This window comes from Sorex araneus, chromosome 3 (assembly GCF_027595985.1).
Source record: "Sorex araneus isolate mSorAra2 chromosome 3, mSorAra2.pri, whole genome shotgun sequence".
In the NCBI taxonomy this organism is placed as follows: Eukaryota; Metazoa; Chordata; class Mammalia; order Eulipotyphla; family Soricidae; genus Sorex; species Sorex araneus.
This window is the reverse complement of record NC_073304.1, coordinates 189100133-189119375: the sequence shown is the minus strand read 5'-3', so window position 1 is coordinate 189119375 and position 19243 is coordinate 189100133. Positions and strand designations below refer to the sequence as shown.

At 45.4% G+C, this 19243-nt stretch overlaps 2 protein-coding genes across 2 annotated transcripts in view; one reads left to right on the top strand and one right to left on the bottom strand.

Moving 5' to 3' along the window:
- Positions 1 to 11122, top strand: part of TEKT1 (tektin 1) — a 34536-nt gene extending 23414 nt beyond the window's left edge. Inside the window, exon 9 of the mRNA XM_055132795.1 lies at positions 10458 to 11122. Within this exon, the coding sequence (XP_054988770.1) occupies positions 10458 to 10487 (30 nt within the window). The 3' untranslated portion in view covers positions 10488 to 11122. The remainder of the gene's footprint in view (positions 1 to 10457) is intronic.
- Positions 11123 to 11922: 800 nt separating this feature from the next.
- On the bottom strand, positions 11923 to 14650 carry FBXO39 (F-box protein 39). The gene is made up of 3 exons (XM_004604953.2): positions 13637 to 14650; positions 12356 to 12532; positions 11923 to 12051 (listed from the first exon to the last, which is right to left on the bottom strand). Exons 1-3 carry the CDS (start codon positions 14648 to 14650, stop codon positions 11923 to 11925), a joined length of 1320 nt encoding a protein of 439 aa, XP_004605010.2.
- Between the last annotated feature and the right edge of the window lie 4593 nt (positions 14651 to 19243).

Below are 19243 nucleotides of genomic sequence, written 5' to 3'. Positions count from 1 at the left end.
TGGGAACTTTACTTAATAAAACCGCAGATCTCACTTGGCAATTGCATGACCCATAAATAATGAGCCCTTAGCCCATGCTTTACAGAGAGCATTTGCCATTAGCTCATGCTTATAAAAAATAACGTTTGTACTTATCAGGTTCATTTTTTAAAATTTTATTGAAAGATTTAATAGCATATCAGCAGAATTAAACCAAAAGACTAAGTTGCAGTTACTTGGGCCAGAGAATTGGTCCAGTGGTTAAGGTGCTTGCTTGCATGAGCCCAGCCCAGCTGAGACTCCGATTCGAAACCACATATGGTTTATGAGCATAATCAGGAGTGATCTGTGAGCACAGAACCAGGAATAACTCCATTTGGTATGGCTCTAAACACTCTTAGAGGAAATAAGTAAAACAAACAACAAAGTATATCTTTTAAATGAAATGAAAATAAAAAATTAAATCAACAATGACCATTATATTTATTCCTAAAAGGTGTGCTGCCAGTGTGGTTTATGCTTTAGATTAAAAATTAAAATGGACACGGACTGTAATAAATAGTTTGGAGTTAATTATTCAGATGTTTTTAACGAACATTTTGTAACAAAGTCATATATTCTCTTCTTTTGAACCTGTAATATAAGAAGGTAGCCCTTGTAGAGACAAGATCAATAATTAACTAATTTCTAGGTTCCAAAATAACTAGTCATCAAGTCAGTGACTAAAGACAATAGTGTCTGAAGGTCCAAATCAGTTTCATAACCTTTTGACTGGAACCCTCAAGTCAATCCAACATCCCCACAGTACATGCAGTATCATAGGCAAGTGCAAAGCTGGCCCTGAATCCATTCACAAGACAGAGGCCAAAACCCCTCATGAACTTGCTGAAAGAGTAGCCCATATTTCTGTATCTGACAAACTTGCAGAGGAGCTGCCCAGCTCGATTGCAGATGTGAAGCTCAAGGACACAGAAACAAAGGACAAGAACAAAGGGAGCCTTTTCCGTGAGAGACAGAACAGAAATGGAAGACTCAGAGTGCCAGCCATGAGTCCTTGGAGGATACGTGCTGGAGGAGAGGGGTATATTCAGGTGAGCAGCAGAGCAACCTGCTTTTGCCCTCAACCAATCGATTTGGCTCTAAATGGCAAGAACATGGTAAGGAACCATGAAATAAAGAAGATAAAAGATATTTATTTGTTTTTTTAGGAATCTGGAGCGAGTGCTTTGAGCGTTGATGTATGACACCATGATTTGAGATATTCCACAAGATCATTGTCACTTTCTTGTATGTGCCTTCAATGCTCAAAATTACTTTCTGATACACCATGATCCCTGACACATATAGGCATTCCTTTTCACAAGGTTCATTCTTTTGAACTCCATGCCCAAATCAGTTATTTTTCTGAGAAAAATTTATTTTTAGATGATACAATTATTATTTTAAGATACCATTTAAATAGACACAGAATTTAAATTTGTGATTCCTCTGCCCCTCTTGGAGAGCCCAGCAAGCTACCGAGAGTATCTCGCCCGCATGGCAGAGCCTGGCAAGCCACCCGTTGTGTATTTGATATGCCAAAAACAGTAACACTAAGTCTCACAATGCAGAGACTTACTGGTGCAACAGGATGACAGTGACAGTGACAGTCAATATAAGACCAGGAGAGATGAAAGTATCTTCAGTGGTTTGGCTATCTGTGGGCATTCTCTCCAGAAGCAAATTCTACACACAGGGAGGTCTGTGATCAGGAAACCTGGTCTTCCTTTCTAGATGAGAAGGAACTCATCTAGATCCTTCTCTGTTCTGGAGGTCTCACTGGTTTCCCCCACCTTAGTTGAGCACTCACATCTTCTCCTTTCCCAGTGTCAGCTTGTTCTGGGAGAGGAGAGTATACAGGGGTGGGCTTGCTAAAGTCAGAGGCACCCCCCGCCCCGCCCCAGGCACCAGGGTAGTTTTGAGATAATCAATTTCTGACTCTCTGCTGACAATAAATACAAGCACCCAAAGTTATACAACCAACAAATTGATCACAACACTGACAGAATTCTGAGCTTCCTGAATATAAGAACCAATGCCTGGCTATCAGCCAAACAGGGCTATAAGGGCCTTTTTCATAGCCACCTCAGCCTGCTGATAACATATCCAGCTCATGTAAGAAATCCTTACATGAGATTTCCTTGCACAAGGGCAGTGGGGGTGGGGGGCTGGTTGAGGAAAGGAGTTCTTGGCCTCAGATACTGCTGTTGCAAACATTCCCAAGAATCACTGACCCAGAAAAAGAGCCGGATTGGCAGCTGGCTAGTTAACAGTCCTGTGCAGATAATTTATTCGTGTGACACACATAACCAAGGCAAGTTTTCCATCCTACTCACAGAAGATAATTAAAAAAAAAAAAAAGACAACAGGAAGCATGCCTCTTTTTGGCTCTACTAATGGGGAAGTTAAAACTAGGTTCAGTCATCCTTCAGGAAGACCGTTCGCTGGAATTCTATGACAAAAGGCTGCTCTGCTACTGGAGAGTAGCTGCAGAGGCCACTTGACCAGGGGCTACCCCTTCGTGCTGATGGCTGAGAGGAGCTCTGAAGTACTTATGTAGGCTCACTCTCGTAGTTACCACGGGCACTTTCAGTACTTTTCACAAGCAGCAGGCTTAAAGGTGACCATCTTCAGCCTTGAATAACATACTTCAGGTTTTCCTGTGGCTGCGTTGAGAAGTTCCAGCTTTCTGACCACAATAGCAAACAATTGCAGCTCTCGAATGGTCCCTAAGAGAGCGCAGAAGCAAGCCTTTGCAAAGCCTGCCAAAAGAATGCTTCTGAATGCATCAATCAATAAGTGAAAAACATTTGACAGAAGGAATATGATTATATCATATCCTTTGTGCTAAATGAAGAGCATCATCACCATGTATCCTAACCATACCACTCTCCGCAACATCGGTAATGAACTTGATCCATGAGAAAGGCCTTGGGTCAAGTCCATTGTTCTACTTTCAGGTGCCTGGAGAAGACTAATTCAAGAAAATACTTTATAAAACTTTTTTTTTTTTAAGTCTTACCTAGCAGTTTTACGGGCATTCCTGGCTTTGTGCTCAGGAGGGACCCTACAGTGCTCAGGGAACCACATGTGGCACCCATGGTCCCTGGGATTCGAACAGAGGCCAGCTGCATGCAGGGGAAGAGCCTTAAACTCTGCACTATGTCTCTGGCCCTACAAACAGAAGGAAACTTGTCAGCTACTCTTATGTTAGCAGTGTCATTTTCCCTTTTTGTTTTGGGAAGTCCTCAGGGTCACTCGGTATCCTGACTGCGTTTTACTCACCCGCCTCTCATTCCAGTCAGCCACTCTGAACTGGTCCCCCCTCACCCTTGCAGATGCACACCTCCAACTGCCCTCCAGCCCTACTTTCCAACACAGCTATAGCCTTCCTCCCTCTTTCCAAAGGCCCAGGACAATGGGCAGGTGTCTCACCGCTACTGGTCTTCCCTCTGGACCACATACACTCAGTCACCTCTCTGGAAGCCCTTTCTGGAACATGCTACTTCAAATATCTCCTATTGTTTTTGAAGGCTTATGTTATTTTATGTCCTATTTTATCCACCCTCTCAAACTCACTGGTTTGCCTTTGTTTTGTCTGTTCATTACATCTATATCCTTATATAGCACACAGAGGTGAAATTGTCCGATACTCGTTTCTCCTGATTTATTGCTTCACTTAAATCCCTCAGCACTTCCCATTTTATTGCAAATAGTAACATTTTGTCTTTTCTTTTTTTTTTTTTTGCTTTTTGGGTCACACCTGGCGATGCACAGGGGTTACTCCTGGCTTTACACTCAGGAATCACCCTTGACGGTGCTCAGGAGACCATATGGGATGCTGGGAATCGAACCCGGGTCGGCCGCGTGCAAGGCAAACGCCCTACCCGCTGTGCTATCACTCCAGCCCCCATTTTGTCTTTTTATAGCTAATAGCATTCCATTGTATAAATGTACATCTTTTTTTTCTATCGGGGCCACATCTGGCAGTGTTTTTGGTGCTCAGGGGTTGGGACTGTATTGGGGACCAAACCCAGGTCCTTTTACATGCAAGGCATCTTCTGTATCTCTTGAACTGTCTCCCTGGTCCTCATATATTTTTTAAAAAAATAATCTATAAAGGAGTATTTAGTTTGGATCTATATTTTTGCTGTTATATATGATGTAGGGGGTTGTAACTTTTCATATTGGTATTCACTTAGCCACCTTAAAACAGGATCACTGGAGCGTATCTTTAGCTCTATCTTTAGTTTCTTGAAACTCCATCCATAGAATGTTCTAAAGTGTTTGCACCAGTTCACACTCACACCAACATCAGTTCCTTTCTCTTTTTCTTTGTTGTCCTTCAAATCCTCCTCCCTACTGCTGTTATTTTTCTTATAGGGGGCCATACCCAAAGGTGCTAGTTGTGGTCATAACGGGGGGACACTTCTAGCGGTGTGAAGCCCTGATGGTTTGTGGCTGCAGGCTGGAGGGAACCAGATGCTCTGCAAGATCCAAGGCCAGAAGACCCAGGCTGCACTCATGAGGAGGACATGGGTGGAGATCAGGCAGCTCCAGACAAACCTGAAGTGTGTTCGCACTTCCCTAGGCTCGAACTTCTTTCTGCCCATCTGCACTGGGCCACAGGCTAAGCTGACAAATCTCCATCTTGAGCGCGGGTAACACAGCAGCCACATGTGCAGTGCCCTGTTTCGGCTCCCCCAGTACTCACTGCCTCGTGTCCAGAGCTCTCACTCTTGAAGGGCAAAGCCTCCAGCTGTGCCAGGGCCTGCAGGTCCTATGCCCAGGTATTGCTCAGCCTCTGGGCCTTGGGCAGGGCCTGTACTTCACGTCCATTAGTCAGTTGAAAGTGTGCAGTGGAGGATGTCAGCATTTCTATTTGTCCATCTCCTTGTGGGAATCCTGTTAATTTTGTGATTGGAAATGACTTTTCCCATGGATCCTTCATATGTATTTATTTTTGGCAGCGCCGGAGAAGCAATATTGGGCTTCACGACATGCAGGACAAGCAAGACTGGACTCTATTTCTGAGTCACACCCTGGGCCCATTGGAACATAGTTATTGTATCTGCAGACTGCAGGGCTCCTAGTCCCCCTAAAAGGCCAACATAAAACATTGCCTCAAACTCCAACAGGAAACATTTACTTGAAGGATAAGTGTTAGAAAATACTAAAGTTCCATATGCAATTTCTCAACCTTGCGTGGTGATGAGAGGGGTTAGAGGGTGTTTGTGCTAAATGAAGGTCAGATGGTGCTTAGACCCCACATTATTATCATTTCCTTCATCCATCAAGACAAAGGGGAAGTATAAGCAGTCAGTTTGTTAGCTTATCAGCTTCTACCAATCTCCATGGCCAGTGGGTGGGGTCAGCAGATTCCTCAGCTGGAACCCAATCCCAGCCTGAGTACGAAGACAACTGTATCTCCCCACACTTGTCCATGTTGCCCAGCACACTCAATGTGTTTGGCCGGGCTGAACACCACAGTGGTAATGGGATTCTTCTTGTCCCTGATTGTCACCTGAAAACAGAAGTCATGGTCAAAATCTGAGAAGAACCCAAATGTTTGTCCACTTGTTCACTTCAGCTATTTCTCCTGCAGGCGGTCAGCCAACAGCATAAAGCCCAGCTTTGATTCTGGGGTTCATGTAGAAATGGTTGCTCATTGAATCACCGTGAGGTTCAGTTACAGACTTACAAACTTTCGTGCTTGCATTTCAGTCATACAATGGTCAAGTACCCATCCCTCCACCAGTGCCCATTTTCCACCACCAATGGTCCCAGCATCCCTCCCATCACCCCCACCCCTTCCCCTCCACTCCACCCCATCTCTGTGGCAGAAGCCCCCATTCTTTCAAGGCTGAGCAGTTCAGTGGCTCTGGAGAGGTGTCTTCATTTGAAGGCCCTCCAGTCCATCCCCGATGGCCAATAACCATCACTGATTACACCAGGTTCTGTCCGAAGTTTAAAGAGTGACTTCCTGTGCAACTTAGTGTCACTCCTCACAAAAACTGAGAAGGGACTGATCATTTGCTTACTTCCATTTTCTGTTTTTCAGAGGCATACTCACATTACTGGCTCACCAGGCCTGAGGATTTTGATCATTTGCTTATTCATTCCCACAACAAATACTTTCTGGGATTCTGGGATTAGAGGTAATCTTGAAACTCATTTTGAGGCAGAGAGTATGCATGTCATCTTTTAATTTTTTTCATTTTTTAAAATTGAATCACTGTGAGATATAGTTACAAAGTTATTCGTGATTGGATTTCAGTCATTCAATGTTCCAACACCTGTCCCTTAACCAATGTACATTCCCCACTACCAATGTCCCTAGAGCCTCTATGGCAGGCACTTCATATCTCTCTTTCTCTCTCTCCTTAATTCCTCCCTCTTTCATTTGCATTTCATTGCATTGTGGCTTGCAGTACAAATACTGAAATGTCATCAGTACCTTTACCTACTTTCAGCACTCAGTTCTTGTCCAGAGTGATCATTTCCAACTATTATATAGTGGTTCTTTCTTTAGACAGTACAAGTGTCATGGTGGAATAGATGAATGATGTGATGTGAGTGATGGGATTAGCAACCCAGGATTGTTTTCTTGGGAGTCTGGTCTTGGTCCCAGCAGTGTCCTTGAGGGGTACTGGGAATTGCCGTGAGGAGTGTGATGAGCTTGAGATGTCCAAGGGGGCTGAGGAGGGAGACTTTAGTCATCTGTCTTGGAGGGCCAAGTCCAGACTCCTGCACTCGTATGCAAGCTCAGCAGCTTGCTTTTCTCACTTAGTAGGTCTTGAAAGGTATTGGGGTCAAGTTATGAAGACCCACCTGAGCCTTTAAATTGGTTCATAGCACAGGGGGCTGGAGCAATAGCACAGCAGGTAGGGCGTTTGCCTTGCACGTGGCCAACCTGGGTTCGATTCCCAGCATCCCATATGGTCCCCTGAGCACCACCAGGGGTAATTACTGAGTGCAGAGCCAGGAGTACCCCCCTGTGCATCGCCAGGTGTGACCCAAAAAGCAAAAAAAAAATTAGTTCATAGCACAAAAAATATTACAAAACTTTTGATACCTATCCTATCCTCAGGATGATGGACTCTCTCTACTCTCTCTCTCTCTCTATATATATATATACATATATATATAATCAGTGGATCTATCTACCTACCTATTTATACTTTAGAACTGTGGTTGTCTCAATCTTCAGTCTTAGGAAAGTCACCTATTATGTACATGAATGACAAGGTCAGATTGTGACTTAAAAGAATCTTACTGGGGACTGATACAAGGGAAGGGAATCTGAATAAATTCTCCCAGGGGAAACAAAGAATGGTTTGACTAACAAAATATGGAGGGCTTGAGGTTAGACATGTTTTTGGTCTGTTTCATTTTCCGCGCTTTTGGCTCCTAACTATACTAGGAGTTTCCAGAGGAATGATTGAGAATCACCTTTTCTACGTGGGCCTTATTGTCCTCATCTGTGAGAACACACTGGGAAGGTTCTATGTAGTAAATAACTATGGCATTGGATTGGACTTTCTGATCAATTCTTGCTAATTCTTGTAACCTTGGGCAGGTGAGGCTTGCTAACCATTACATTTTCTCATCTCTCAGAGAGGAATAACAGTCTCTACCTCCAAGAGCTGAGGTTTAATATCTTCTAGAGTATTAAAGGAGATGATGAATTAATCCCTACCATGCAGAACACACTTAACCAATGATCACTAATGATCTGTCTGTCAGGGGCTGCATGGATAGAGAAGGGAACTGGATTCCCTTCATTTTGTCATGTAGAGTGTCCTGTGAATCAGGAAAATAATGGTTTTGTAGGACTTCAGGCAACTTACCTTCTTTTTGAGCCTGTTTTTATTCAGTAAGATAAAAGCTAGCATTTCTGAATACCCAGGGACTTATTCTTCATAGCAGGTCTGTGTGGGAAGTACCATTACTTCTCCATGTATGCACAGGGTAGCTGACTGTGTTTAAATACTTTCCCAAGGCACATAAGTCAGGACTCAAAATTTAGGCAGCCTGAAAGAAAGTCCAGGTTCTTGGGGGATGAAAAATTTGACCATCCACCATTTAGGTTCATGTCTTATTTCCCAGAATATTTGTGTCTCAAGGACCTTTGCAATAATAGTAAAGCTTTTTTTCTGATTTTACAAATAGCAGAAGCTAAGGTCTAAACAATGTAAAGAACTTACTCAGGGTCAGACAAATTAGTCACTAGGACCAAGAATCCACTGCTCAGGACTCTTCTAGCCCAGGGAGTCAAAGGTCCAACCCCCCAAACTACCCATTTGTCATCATGTCCTGTGGGAAATCACAGTTCTACTTTCCTTATGCTGGACATTTAGAGGATTTATCAGGCATTCTTTTCACCAGGGCTTCGTCAGTTCAGCTTAGAGCTGAGAGGGGGCACCAGGGAGTCAGCTGCGCTTCCTGCTCATAATTAGAAGAAGACAGGGACGTGCTGAAATTCTCCTGCATGTTTCTGTAGCTGCTCTTTGTAGATCAGCCAATGAAGCACCTGGAGGCTGCTTCCCAGTCTCTGGTTCTGTGCTGGAGAAAAGGATGGGCATCAACTAGAAGCTGTCACCTGGACCAGGCATAGCCTTTTGGTTGTCTCCATCCTCCGTGGGCCCTCTGTGCTCATTTAAGAAAGGAAACTTGTATAAAAATACATGTGTAAAAACACTGCATTTCCCTAGCAGAATTCCCTAGATCTTAACATGTTGAGGCTAATGTGTACCACCGAGGGCTCACTCTTGAACATAGTTTAATTAGCACAAATTGTAGTGCTGATATCAACATGGAGATATTACTGGTGCCCGCTTGAGCAAATCAATGAGCAGCGGGATGACAGTGATGCAGTGATGCAGTGATGTCAACATGGTAATCCTAATCCTCTTTCAGTTCCTTGGGGAACTTGGGTGTCTAATTTCTGGTGTGTACTAGAGATTTCTGTCCCCCCCCACCCCGCTTTTTGGGTCACACCTGGCGGTGCACAGGGATTAATCCTGGCTCTGCACTCAGGAACTACCCCTGGCGGTGCTCAGGGGACCATATGGGATGCTGGGAATCGAACCCGGGTCGGCCGTGTGCAAGGCAAACACTTTACCCACTGTGCTATCTCTCCAGCCCCTTCTCTGGGTTCTTGAGAGCCTTTCTCCAAGGGATCCATGAGGTCAAACCATTTATCAGTAATACATTGTGGAACATTTTCAGTTTCATGTCTCTGGAGTTTCCAGATGCTACATGATACATAATGTTGCAACAGACTGTGTTCATGAGAACCCAGTTGCCTGCTCGTTAGACAGAGGAGAGATTTTCAGAACTGCAAAATGAAATGAGTCATTCATGGAAAAACTGTTCATAGAAATATCATTTATGTTCATCTATTTTCTATAACAAGCTCACTGCACTTAGATTCCATGTTTGGAGATGAATGAAAGCTCATGTCTCTGGAGTTTCCAGATGCTACATGATACATAATGTTGCAACAGACTGTGTTCATGAGAACCCAGTTGCCTGCTCGTTAGACAGAGGAGAGATTTTCAGAACTGCAAAATGAAATGAGTCATTCATGGAAAAACTGTTCATAGAAATATCATTTATGTTCATCTATTTTCTATAACAAGCTCACTGCACTTAGATTCCATGTTTGGAGATGAATGAAAGCTCACCAGAACTGCTCTGAATAGACCTATCACCTATTAATGACCTTCGCCACAAGAAGATCCTTCTGTCAACCAGTCAGTCTCCTGGGAGCCACAATGCCAGAGGAAGCTCTCCTCTTTCTCCAAGCAAGGACTCTTTTCTTGGCCACAGGGTACTAGATGGCTCTTCTTCCATGAATCCTTTTGGTTTCAACATGTCAAAGTGTCTTCCCTATCAGACCTGATGCTTCCCAGCTGGGGATCCTTTCCCCACTTTGATAGTGCCCATATTTTCTGAATGTCAGTGAAACAGGAGCTGCATCTTTCCAATAGCATTACAGGAAGATTTAGAGTAGTTAGAAAAACACTTAATAAAGGCTGCTCTCCCTCCCTCCCTCCCTCCCTCCCTCCCTCCCTCTCTCCCTCCCTCCCTCCCTTCCTTTCTTCCTTCCTTCCTTCCTTCCTTCCTTCCTTCCTTCCTTCCTTCCTTCCTTCCTTCCTTCCTTCCTTCCTTCCTCCCTTCCTTCCTCCCTCTCCTCCCTTCCTCCCTCCCTTCCTTCCTTCCCTCCTTCCCTCCCTCCCTTCCTCCTCCCTCCCTTCCTTCCTCCCTCCCTTCCTTCCTTCCTCCCTCCCTCCCTCCCTCCCTTCCTTCCTTCCTTCCTTCCTTCCTTCCTTCCTTCCTTCCTTCCTTCCTTCCTTCCTTCCTTCCTTCCTTCCTTCCTTCCTTCCTTCCTCCTTCCCCCCTTTCTCTTTTACCCTCTTCTTTTTGCTTTGCAGGAAGTCAAAACCAGGACTTCAAATGTATAAGTCATGAATTCTACGACTGAGCCATATCCCTGGATCATCCTCACACCTCCTCATTAATTTTACTCAGATTTCTTTGATATAGCACTGGGTTACAATACTGTAAAATGTTGGAGAACAGCCTCACAATTCTATGTGTATATGTATAGGTCTCACTGTACCCTACCACCTAAAAGTCCAGTGCCAGCATGCTATCAAAATGACCCCTACCCCCATTCCTCCTTTTCTTTCCCTCAGAACCACAAAACTGGAACTTTAAGGAACCTAGAATGTCTAGAAACTTAAGCATGAATGTGGACACAATACAAAAGGCAAGACAAAATTTGGAATAAGACATTTTTTCAAAAGTATTCTGAGATTTTATTAATATATGTATTTAAAACCCTATTTCAACTCTGTGCAATCATCTCAAAACACTAATGTAATTCATGTTTTATATTTATAATTAGAATTCATAATTATACCCTATTTAAAACACCTGAATTCCCCCATTATAAAAATAACATATACCATTGTAGAAAAATTGGAATCTAGGAAAAGCATAAAAAGAAAAATAAAAGCCATAGTTCCATTATCTAGAAATAACTATACCATTATTGGTGTATCTCTTCTATGATTTAAGAAAGAAAGACCTCTTCTGTTTTTTATGTGCTTGTTTTCACACAAAATAAATGAGTTTGTGCTGCTGTTTATCACTGTACATTGCATTAAGAACAGTTCTCCAGGTACTACAAATTCCTTATACATGGGAATTAATGGTGCTTCTGGTTATGCCCCATCATTGAGATTTGAGCATTCACAGCTGGCTGGGTGCCACGCTGTCTGGTCTGGACTGGAAAATAAAGGAGGTGCAAAGAAAGCAGGTACAAGAGATCCAAATGTCTATGCCAATCAATTAGGGACTAGTTCCTTCTGTAGGAGAGTTCAGCTCTGAGCCGGCTCCTTCTAAATGTACTGGCGGGTTTCTTCATCAGGCCAGGTCAGTGTCAAGTGGCTCTGATCTGAAGGTCAGCAAGGGGAAAAAGCACTTATATACTGATAACATCAAGTCAGTAGAAAAAGTAAAAAAGTAGAAAAAGTGGCTCTGCTTCATCTGTGGCTAGTCATACCTTCCCGGGAGCATGGGAAACAAGAAACTGCTCAGAGTGGCTTTGTGCTTTGAGCTCTGTGGCTGAGAAAAGGCATCAAAAATCAAAACCAAATGACTAAAAAGAAAATCCACCCTGGATAGTGGGTATAGATAGCACTTTTAAATCACCTAGGGCTATCCACCAGAAATCCCAGCTTTTTCTAGGTGTTCATACTGGTATGAAACTGGCAAAAAGGAGAGAGGAGAAAAAATGGTCAGGGGATAGGAGATGCCCCAAGAAATCATACAGGAACAGGATTTTTCAAGTTCAAAGTGCTCCTAGAACTTTCTTCCTTTGGAGAGTGCTCATTACATCATGGGGTAAGCGATGACAAAATAATTAAGTTGTGCATCGATCAGCTTTCTGTACTTCCTGTAAATTTCCCGCAGCGTCCTGTCTTCTTCATTTGTCTCATATCTGTTTGTATAAATTCTCACCTGTCAGTGAATACACACATGCATACAGTGATGCCATCATTCAGGCACCAAAACAACCCTAATGCGCATATATAATTATTGATAGAGCCAGGAATTGCCCATATAGAACCACTAAGGATTCCCTTCCATGAAATTGCTAATTTCCAATGGACAGATTTGGGGACGATGTATGCCCCCTCCCACCCCACTCCCAGCTTCATCTCAGAATAATTCCCGAGCTACAAACCAGTAGCCAGATCCCAGGCTCCAGGGAGGACTGATCACCCCAGTGTCTTCCCTCAGACCCAGCCCAGGGGACCCTGACCTTCAGTGTCCTAAGGGCACATTGCCTTTCCTCCTGACTTTTCAGGATCCGCTCCACAAATTTCACATCAAGGAAAGCCCAGATTTTGAAGTAAAACAATTTCCTGCAGGACAAGATGAGAAGGTGCAGCTCCTCGTCCAGGGACTCGTGGTTGTTGTTGAACTCAAAAGTCAACTTCTAGAAAAGAACCAAAGGGGAAAAAAATCTGTGGGTGGGGGCTGGCCAGATCGTTCCATAACATTTCTATACCTGGGGGTGAGAGATCATACATGACTAGGGCACTTGCCTTGCAAAGTGATCAACCTGGGATCAATCCTTGGCACCTCATATGGTCCCCTGAGCATAAAACCAGGAATAATCCCTGAGCCAGGTGTGGCCCCCAAACCAAAACAAAAAGAGTACACTCATTTCTGTGACCTGACTTTGGGGTCTCTTGGCCAAGGTGGATCCAGTGCTTTCGATAAGGGATGCTAGCCATGTGGGTGGCAGAGGGAGACTGGAAGATTAAGATGATCTCATGCAAGTTTGCAAAACTTAAGAATATGGAGGTATGTTCTTGGTGTCCAGAGACTATGGTGCGGGTCCAACCCTGTGAGGACTGACCAGATGAAAGGACCACTCAGACCCAAATTCCTCATAGCACAAATAAAGGACAATAATGATATTTGCAGTCTGCTGCACCTCTGGATGGATTTCAATGAGCTTCAGGCACTTCATACTTGCTCAGTTAGTGGTGTTAACTTTAGTCCTTACACACTTCTGTGAGATTCTTGGGAGAGACAAAAGGATCCTGGCCTGACAGATAGGGAAGCCACCAGTTTGGAGAAGACAGCCTCAGTGACTTAGGTCAAATTTTGCTTTGGCTTTGGTTTGGGTCTCTAGTCCCCAGAACCTGCAGGAGTCAGACACTCCCATGATAGAGGACCATGTAACCACTTTGTCTCTACATGCTGGTGGGACTGGAAAGAAAGGTGGGAAGAGAATGCTCACCTGCTCTCATAAGCGTTCTGGGCCAGGGACAAAGGGACTGCTTTCCTTGGTTGACAGGCAACCAGAAAATTCCTTTTGTTTTGTGTATAGGATATGAGCAGTGGCCATTGTTACCTACTATGGTCTCAGGGGACCTAGGGAGGCTTCACTGGGAAGCATTTCCCAGAACTTCAATGGGAGAGGAAGCATGTGTGAGCCCAAGAGCAAGTGGCAGTGGTTTTTCCTCTAGGAAAGCCTGTCACCTGGGTGGCAGCTATTTGTCAAATGCCTCTGGCCTTGGGTCATCCCTACCTGCAGAGTGTGCCGGAAGGTGGGCAGGAGGTTTGTCAGTGTGGGTCTCATTGACCAGTCTGGGTCACTGAAATAGCAGCTTCTCAGACTGATGCTCCGGACTGGGATCTCCTGCAAGAGGATCCGGGTCAAGCGCTCATACTTCATGACCCGCTCAAAGAAGAAGTTCACCCTTAGGTTGGTGGCATGCTTCGCTAGCTTGGCCCAGGACATGCCCCAGATGACCTGCCCGTGAGGGTCATGGATGTGGCATTTGATGTTTATGGTCCAGAGGGTCTTGGCATTGTTCTCACACAAATTCTCAAGGAGCTCGTCAGAGATGCAGTTGTAGTTGATGGTCAGGGAGACCAGGCTGCGGAACATGGCCATGGTCTTGTTGAACTGGGGGCTGCTGTAGACAGCGAGGTGATGGCTGAAAAAATCCTCAATGTTGAGCTCTGAAGCTATGTTCTCATTCCTCATGTAGCTCAGGGAGTTAAGAACACTGCAGCCTTGCTCCACAGTCAACCGGGCCCCTTTCAGGTTGAGGTAATCCAGGTGCTTCCCCATTTTCTTTAAGAAGAAGCTCAAGCTCTTGATGAAAGAGCTCCTGATGCTGTTTCTCCAGACCAGGCGGTCCAGCTCCAGGTGCTGAATGGACAGAGACTTCAGACGGTTGTTGCTTTTGCCCAGACATGAGAGAAGTCCCCGCATGGTGACCTGGAACTTCTTGGTTAACACAGCATTGTAAGGATTCAGAAATTTGATTTCAAGGTGCTCCAGGTAACGACCAAATTTCTTAACATACCAAAGAGCAGACTCAAACTCAGAGGCTTGTACCCTGAAAGGTCTCCCACTGAAAGTGATGGTTCTGTAGCGCCAGAGGTCAGCTGAATACATCATCTGGTTCCATTTTCTACAGACCAGGGCTGCCCTGGACCTGTCTTTGTCTCCTAACCACCAGAAAACACGACGCAAACATACATCGGGCAGAGTGGCCCAGCAGCTCTGGTCTTGGGGACTTTCTTCATCCATCAGGGACCCGGGATGTCCAGTGGAACTGTGAGATAGGCAGGGCTTCCAAAAATGAGGGAGGAAGAGTGATCACTTGTTTTCTGTTAAAAGAAAGAGTCATTAACTGTCAAATGAAATTAAACCCAACTGAGTGACCTTGCACAGTGGCCCCATTAGAGGGGATGACCAGGTGGTGCAACAATCATTTTATACCATATCGTCCACACCTGGAAGAATTCTCATTCCATTGGGTTCTATCCAGGACACAGACAAGTCTTAACTACCAGGAGGCAGGAGACATGGAGAAGGGTGCAGGCATTTCCATGGTGTAGGGTGTAGGATAATGTTGGTTTGTTTTTTCTCCCTGGCCTCAGGGAGCTTAGGTTTATTGGGTTACACCATTCACAGTGCTCCCGAAGCACTCTCATTTCCTCAGTATTCATTTTTAACTTCTTTGTGCTCTGCTTTCTCTACCTGTTAATCACTCATTTCCCCTAAGTGGTAACTGTGACTTGTAAAGCCAAATTCCTCAGGAATCTCTGATTTTGTATTTGTAAGTGAAATACTGCTTTTCTACTTCCCTTATGTCCTTTTGCATAGTTTAAATTCAGACCAATGTTCTTTTTGTATAGACACAGGAAAACAGTTAATGATATGGTTTTGTAACTTGGGAGTTAATTGACTCCAAATAATATTCACTCCTGGACATATGTTTTTTCAACTTAAGCCTCAGTTGCCCTTAGTTCCTAGCACCCCCAAAACAGGGTCCCGACAAGGAACTGGATGGACCTAGGGCAAGCTATGAGCTATTTTGGCATTTAAATGGGCCAGGCTAAGAGCCATAATACTTAACTATAAGTTAAGAGCATGGTCATGGATAAATTCTGTTATGATCCAAAGAGTAACAACTGGGTTAGGACCCTGCTAGGGTAGGAAAGAATAATCTGGCCTGAGCACTGCTGTCTGGGATCTATAGTGAGATGTTCCCAGGAAAGCCACCCTACAAACTTAATGTGTCTCTTATTGTGTCCATAAAAAATGACTAATATTACTGAGAAGTAGAATTAAAATGAATGTTTAAATGGTTGTTGGGCTAAGGAAAGGAGAAACATACCCCTAGATGGTATTTTGTCCGTGAGTGGATCTCTTAGCTGCAGGAGATCTTTATCTTAGAAGAGCTTCCCTTGAAAGGAAGGACTTTCATATGTTGATTGTGCTACCTCACCTAGGTGTAGTTGCTATCCTCAGTGCTTGGAGGTTCAGCGTGAGATCAAGGCTGTGAGACAGAGCACGGGGGACAGGAGGAGACGGGAATGAGGGGCAGTGTGAGACTGGAATGGGGCACTTAGTGAGACTGGAACAGGCACGTGGGGAGAATAGAATAAATGGCAACTGGTCACCAACCAGCATGGTGGCCCTGTTCCCTCCTTCCTGCATCTGTTGGCGGTGGCTGCAGGCTAGGGTGGGGAAGCGACTCATGGCCACCAAATGCACTTGGCAGGCGAGAGAGACCACACCACCACCACTGCCGCTGCTCACTTATTTATTTTGTGATTACACTGTAGGGTGGTGCAAACAATGGGTGGTTAATTCTGTCTGGGTCAGGAGCAAGTCAATAGTTGCTCAGAGGAGGGTGTGCAGGGTTGCTGTTGGCAGAATGGTACCAGTGCAGGACCCACACATTCTGGGCTCCTGGATGATATCCACAGAGCTATGGACAGGCTTGCTGTGCTCATATTCACAGAACTAAACTCGTTAGGAGATGAACTTGTAAGGGGCAGAGAGTGGTAGTTATTGAGGGACTTCAGATCAAGGGCAGAGAAGATGGCCCCTGCCTCTAAGACGATGACATTCTGAGAAGGACATACCTTCTCTGGATGATAAAATCACTGTCTGCCTTGAGCAAAAGGTACAACAAAGAGAAACTCAGTCAAGGTGAAAAACTCACCTTGAGCCTCAAGGGACAGGAAAGTTTTCTTTACCACCACAGGTGGCAGGCCTAGACTAGGAGTATAACAGGTTCATTTTATCTGTCAGTTCTATTTTCTATGATCAGACCTCTCTTTAGTATTACTTATTCATTTAGTCCCTTTTAACTCCATTATACCCCCATAACTATTTCAGCATATCCAATGTGCATCTTTCTGTGTGAGTGCACACGTGCATAAGCATGTTTGTACGTGCATGTATCCGTGCATGGATGAGTGTGTGTGGTGTGCATGTGTGCTTGCCAAATGTGTGTTAATGCTTGTGAGCATCATTCAGCTACAGTATACATGCCTCACCCACTGCCTATTTTCTGAGCAGAAACAGATAGGTAACTGCACCTTTCTCCTAGCCACTTTCCCTGTGATGGATACCCAGGTCTTCTCCAGATCCCTGCAAAATCACAGTGGCTGTGAGTATTCTCACAAGAGTTCCTGTGGTGGTGGTGGTGGTGGGGCTTTCTTCGAGATCTTCCCCAAAGGCTGTCATCTCACCAGCCCATCATCATCTGGAGAACAATTCAGCTCCTGCCTTCAGCTGTCTTATCTCTGCAGAACCACTTGCAATTGGGCACTGACTGCTCCCACCCAGCACATGGAGCTCCCCAAGTGACCCCCATATCCAGCCTCTTCTCTTCCACCTTTCCTCTCACCAGAATCGACAGGAGACAGGAGCATGGCTAGTGGGAGTATGGTATACAATGGACTAGATGGGGAAGGACTCAGGAAACAATGCCTTTAATGGAAAAATATTCCTTACTCAGATACTACAAAGCTTAACAATGACCACATTCTGTTATTCCCTTAAATATAAACATGAATGTGCTTCTACAAAGGCCAATAACTGTTGTACCCTGCCCTTTTGTATGTCAACAATACCCCTTACCCTTAACTTCCATCTTTGATCAGTTCCCATCTTTGATCAGGTTTTTTTTTTGCAAACTCATACAAAGCTGGGAGGCCTGGTATATCTCTGCCAATGGAGTTAATGAGTTACAAATGCTAGAAAGCAAAAGATGAAAACATTGACATGATGAAAATCACACCCACTGTGCCATGATAATTTCCAATTGCCAAGACAAGCCCCAGACTTGACCAAATACAGTTACAATCTGGTTGCATTTTAACTCAGAAATCACCAGTCCAAAAACCTCCCTTTTTTGACATTTTGTATATATTCTGTCCCCCTTTGCGGTTAAAATGTCTGCCTTGCACACAGCCAACCTCACTTCAATTCCCAGCACCACATGGTCTGATAATCCCTAGCACCCTAAGTTCCAACAGTACCACAAACTCAGACTCTAGTATTGAACCAGTCTAATTAAAAGGGTGCCTGGGGCTTGCTGGGCACGCACGGCTCAGGAGGCCCCCACACATACAAGACTGCACACCAGAGGCCCAGAGGGAGAGAGCAAGAGGTGGAAGTTCCTTTAGAATGTGTTCCCCTGAGCACCACCAGAGGTCACTCCTGAGGACAGAGCCAAGAATAGCCCTGGGCACCCATGGGTGTGGCCCCAAGCCCTCACTCCAATAAAATGTACACAGAGTGCAGCCGTACTTAGATGAGTATCCCAACCTCTTCCCTACGGCGACTCCCTTCCAACCCTGTTTCCTCGTGTGGCCCTCCCTTCCTACCAGTGGCCAGTTAGGCTCTGACCCTGCCATTCATGAGATTTAACAACTCCTGTCCCGGCTCCCTGTAGTCGCCTCCCCCGACTCCTGAACCCCTCCTCCTTGAGATTCCTTGGGGACCCACAAGGGGCCATATGGCCCCCAGTTGAGAAAAGCTTCTCTAGATGGGGTAGTATCACTTCTACAATCAATCAGTCAATCAATCAATCAATCAATCTAGGTTCTGTATTATAGAATAGGGATAAAGAGGGGAGGGGAGCTTTAACCCCTGAGTCATCTCCTCTTAGGCAAGTCAATCCATTTCTTTGCACACCAGAATCTGGTTAGAAGGAACAATACGTCCCCTGGTTTGGGAAGGGCTCAGTAACCTGACATTCGGAAAGTGCCAGAAAAGTGCCTTGCCCACAATCAACGCTATACAAGGACTGCCTGCTACCAGTGGATCTTTGCCAAGGTACTTCTGCTGCACCCACAACTGGAAACACAGAGGAGTTGGGAGGCTAAGTCACCCCAGTGAGAAAGAGTAGGGTAGTAAGAGGGCAGCTGGGAGTGAAGCCACAGTCCTGACGCCCCAAGCTACCCTTACTGGGCTGGGTCATAGAGGCCGGAAAGGCAGCCCGGGGCAGCAGAGGGGAGGTGGCCGCGCTGCTCTTGCAACTCACCTTTGGCAGGCGGGCCTGGGGCATCCCCGTTACCCCGTCCCGCGCCACTTGTTTTCCGCTCGCCGTGCCCCCTCGCTCGGGCTGGGCCCAACTTGGGCAGCGCCCCAGGGGCTGCCCGCTCGGGCTGCAGGGACCGCGAGTGCTCCTGCGTCGCCGACTCTGCTCGACGCCAACCGCCGCCTCCGGGGATCGCGCGCTGCTAAATGCCCAACAGCGGACTCCCTTTGTGACGCGCCGCCCCCCTCGGGACTCTACATCTGCTCACGGGGGGGTTGGAGGCCCAAACCTGGGCTGGCTGGGTCAAAGGATGGTGCAGGGAAGGCGAAGCCAACGCC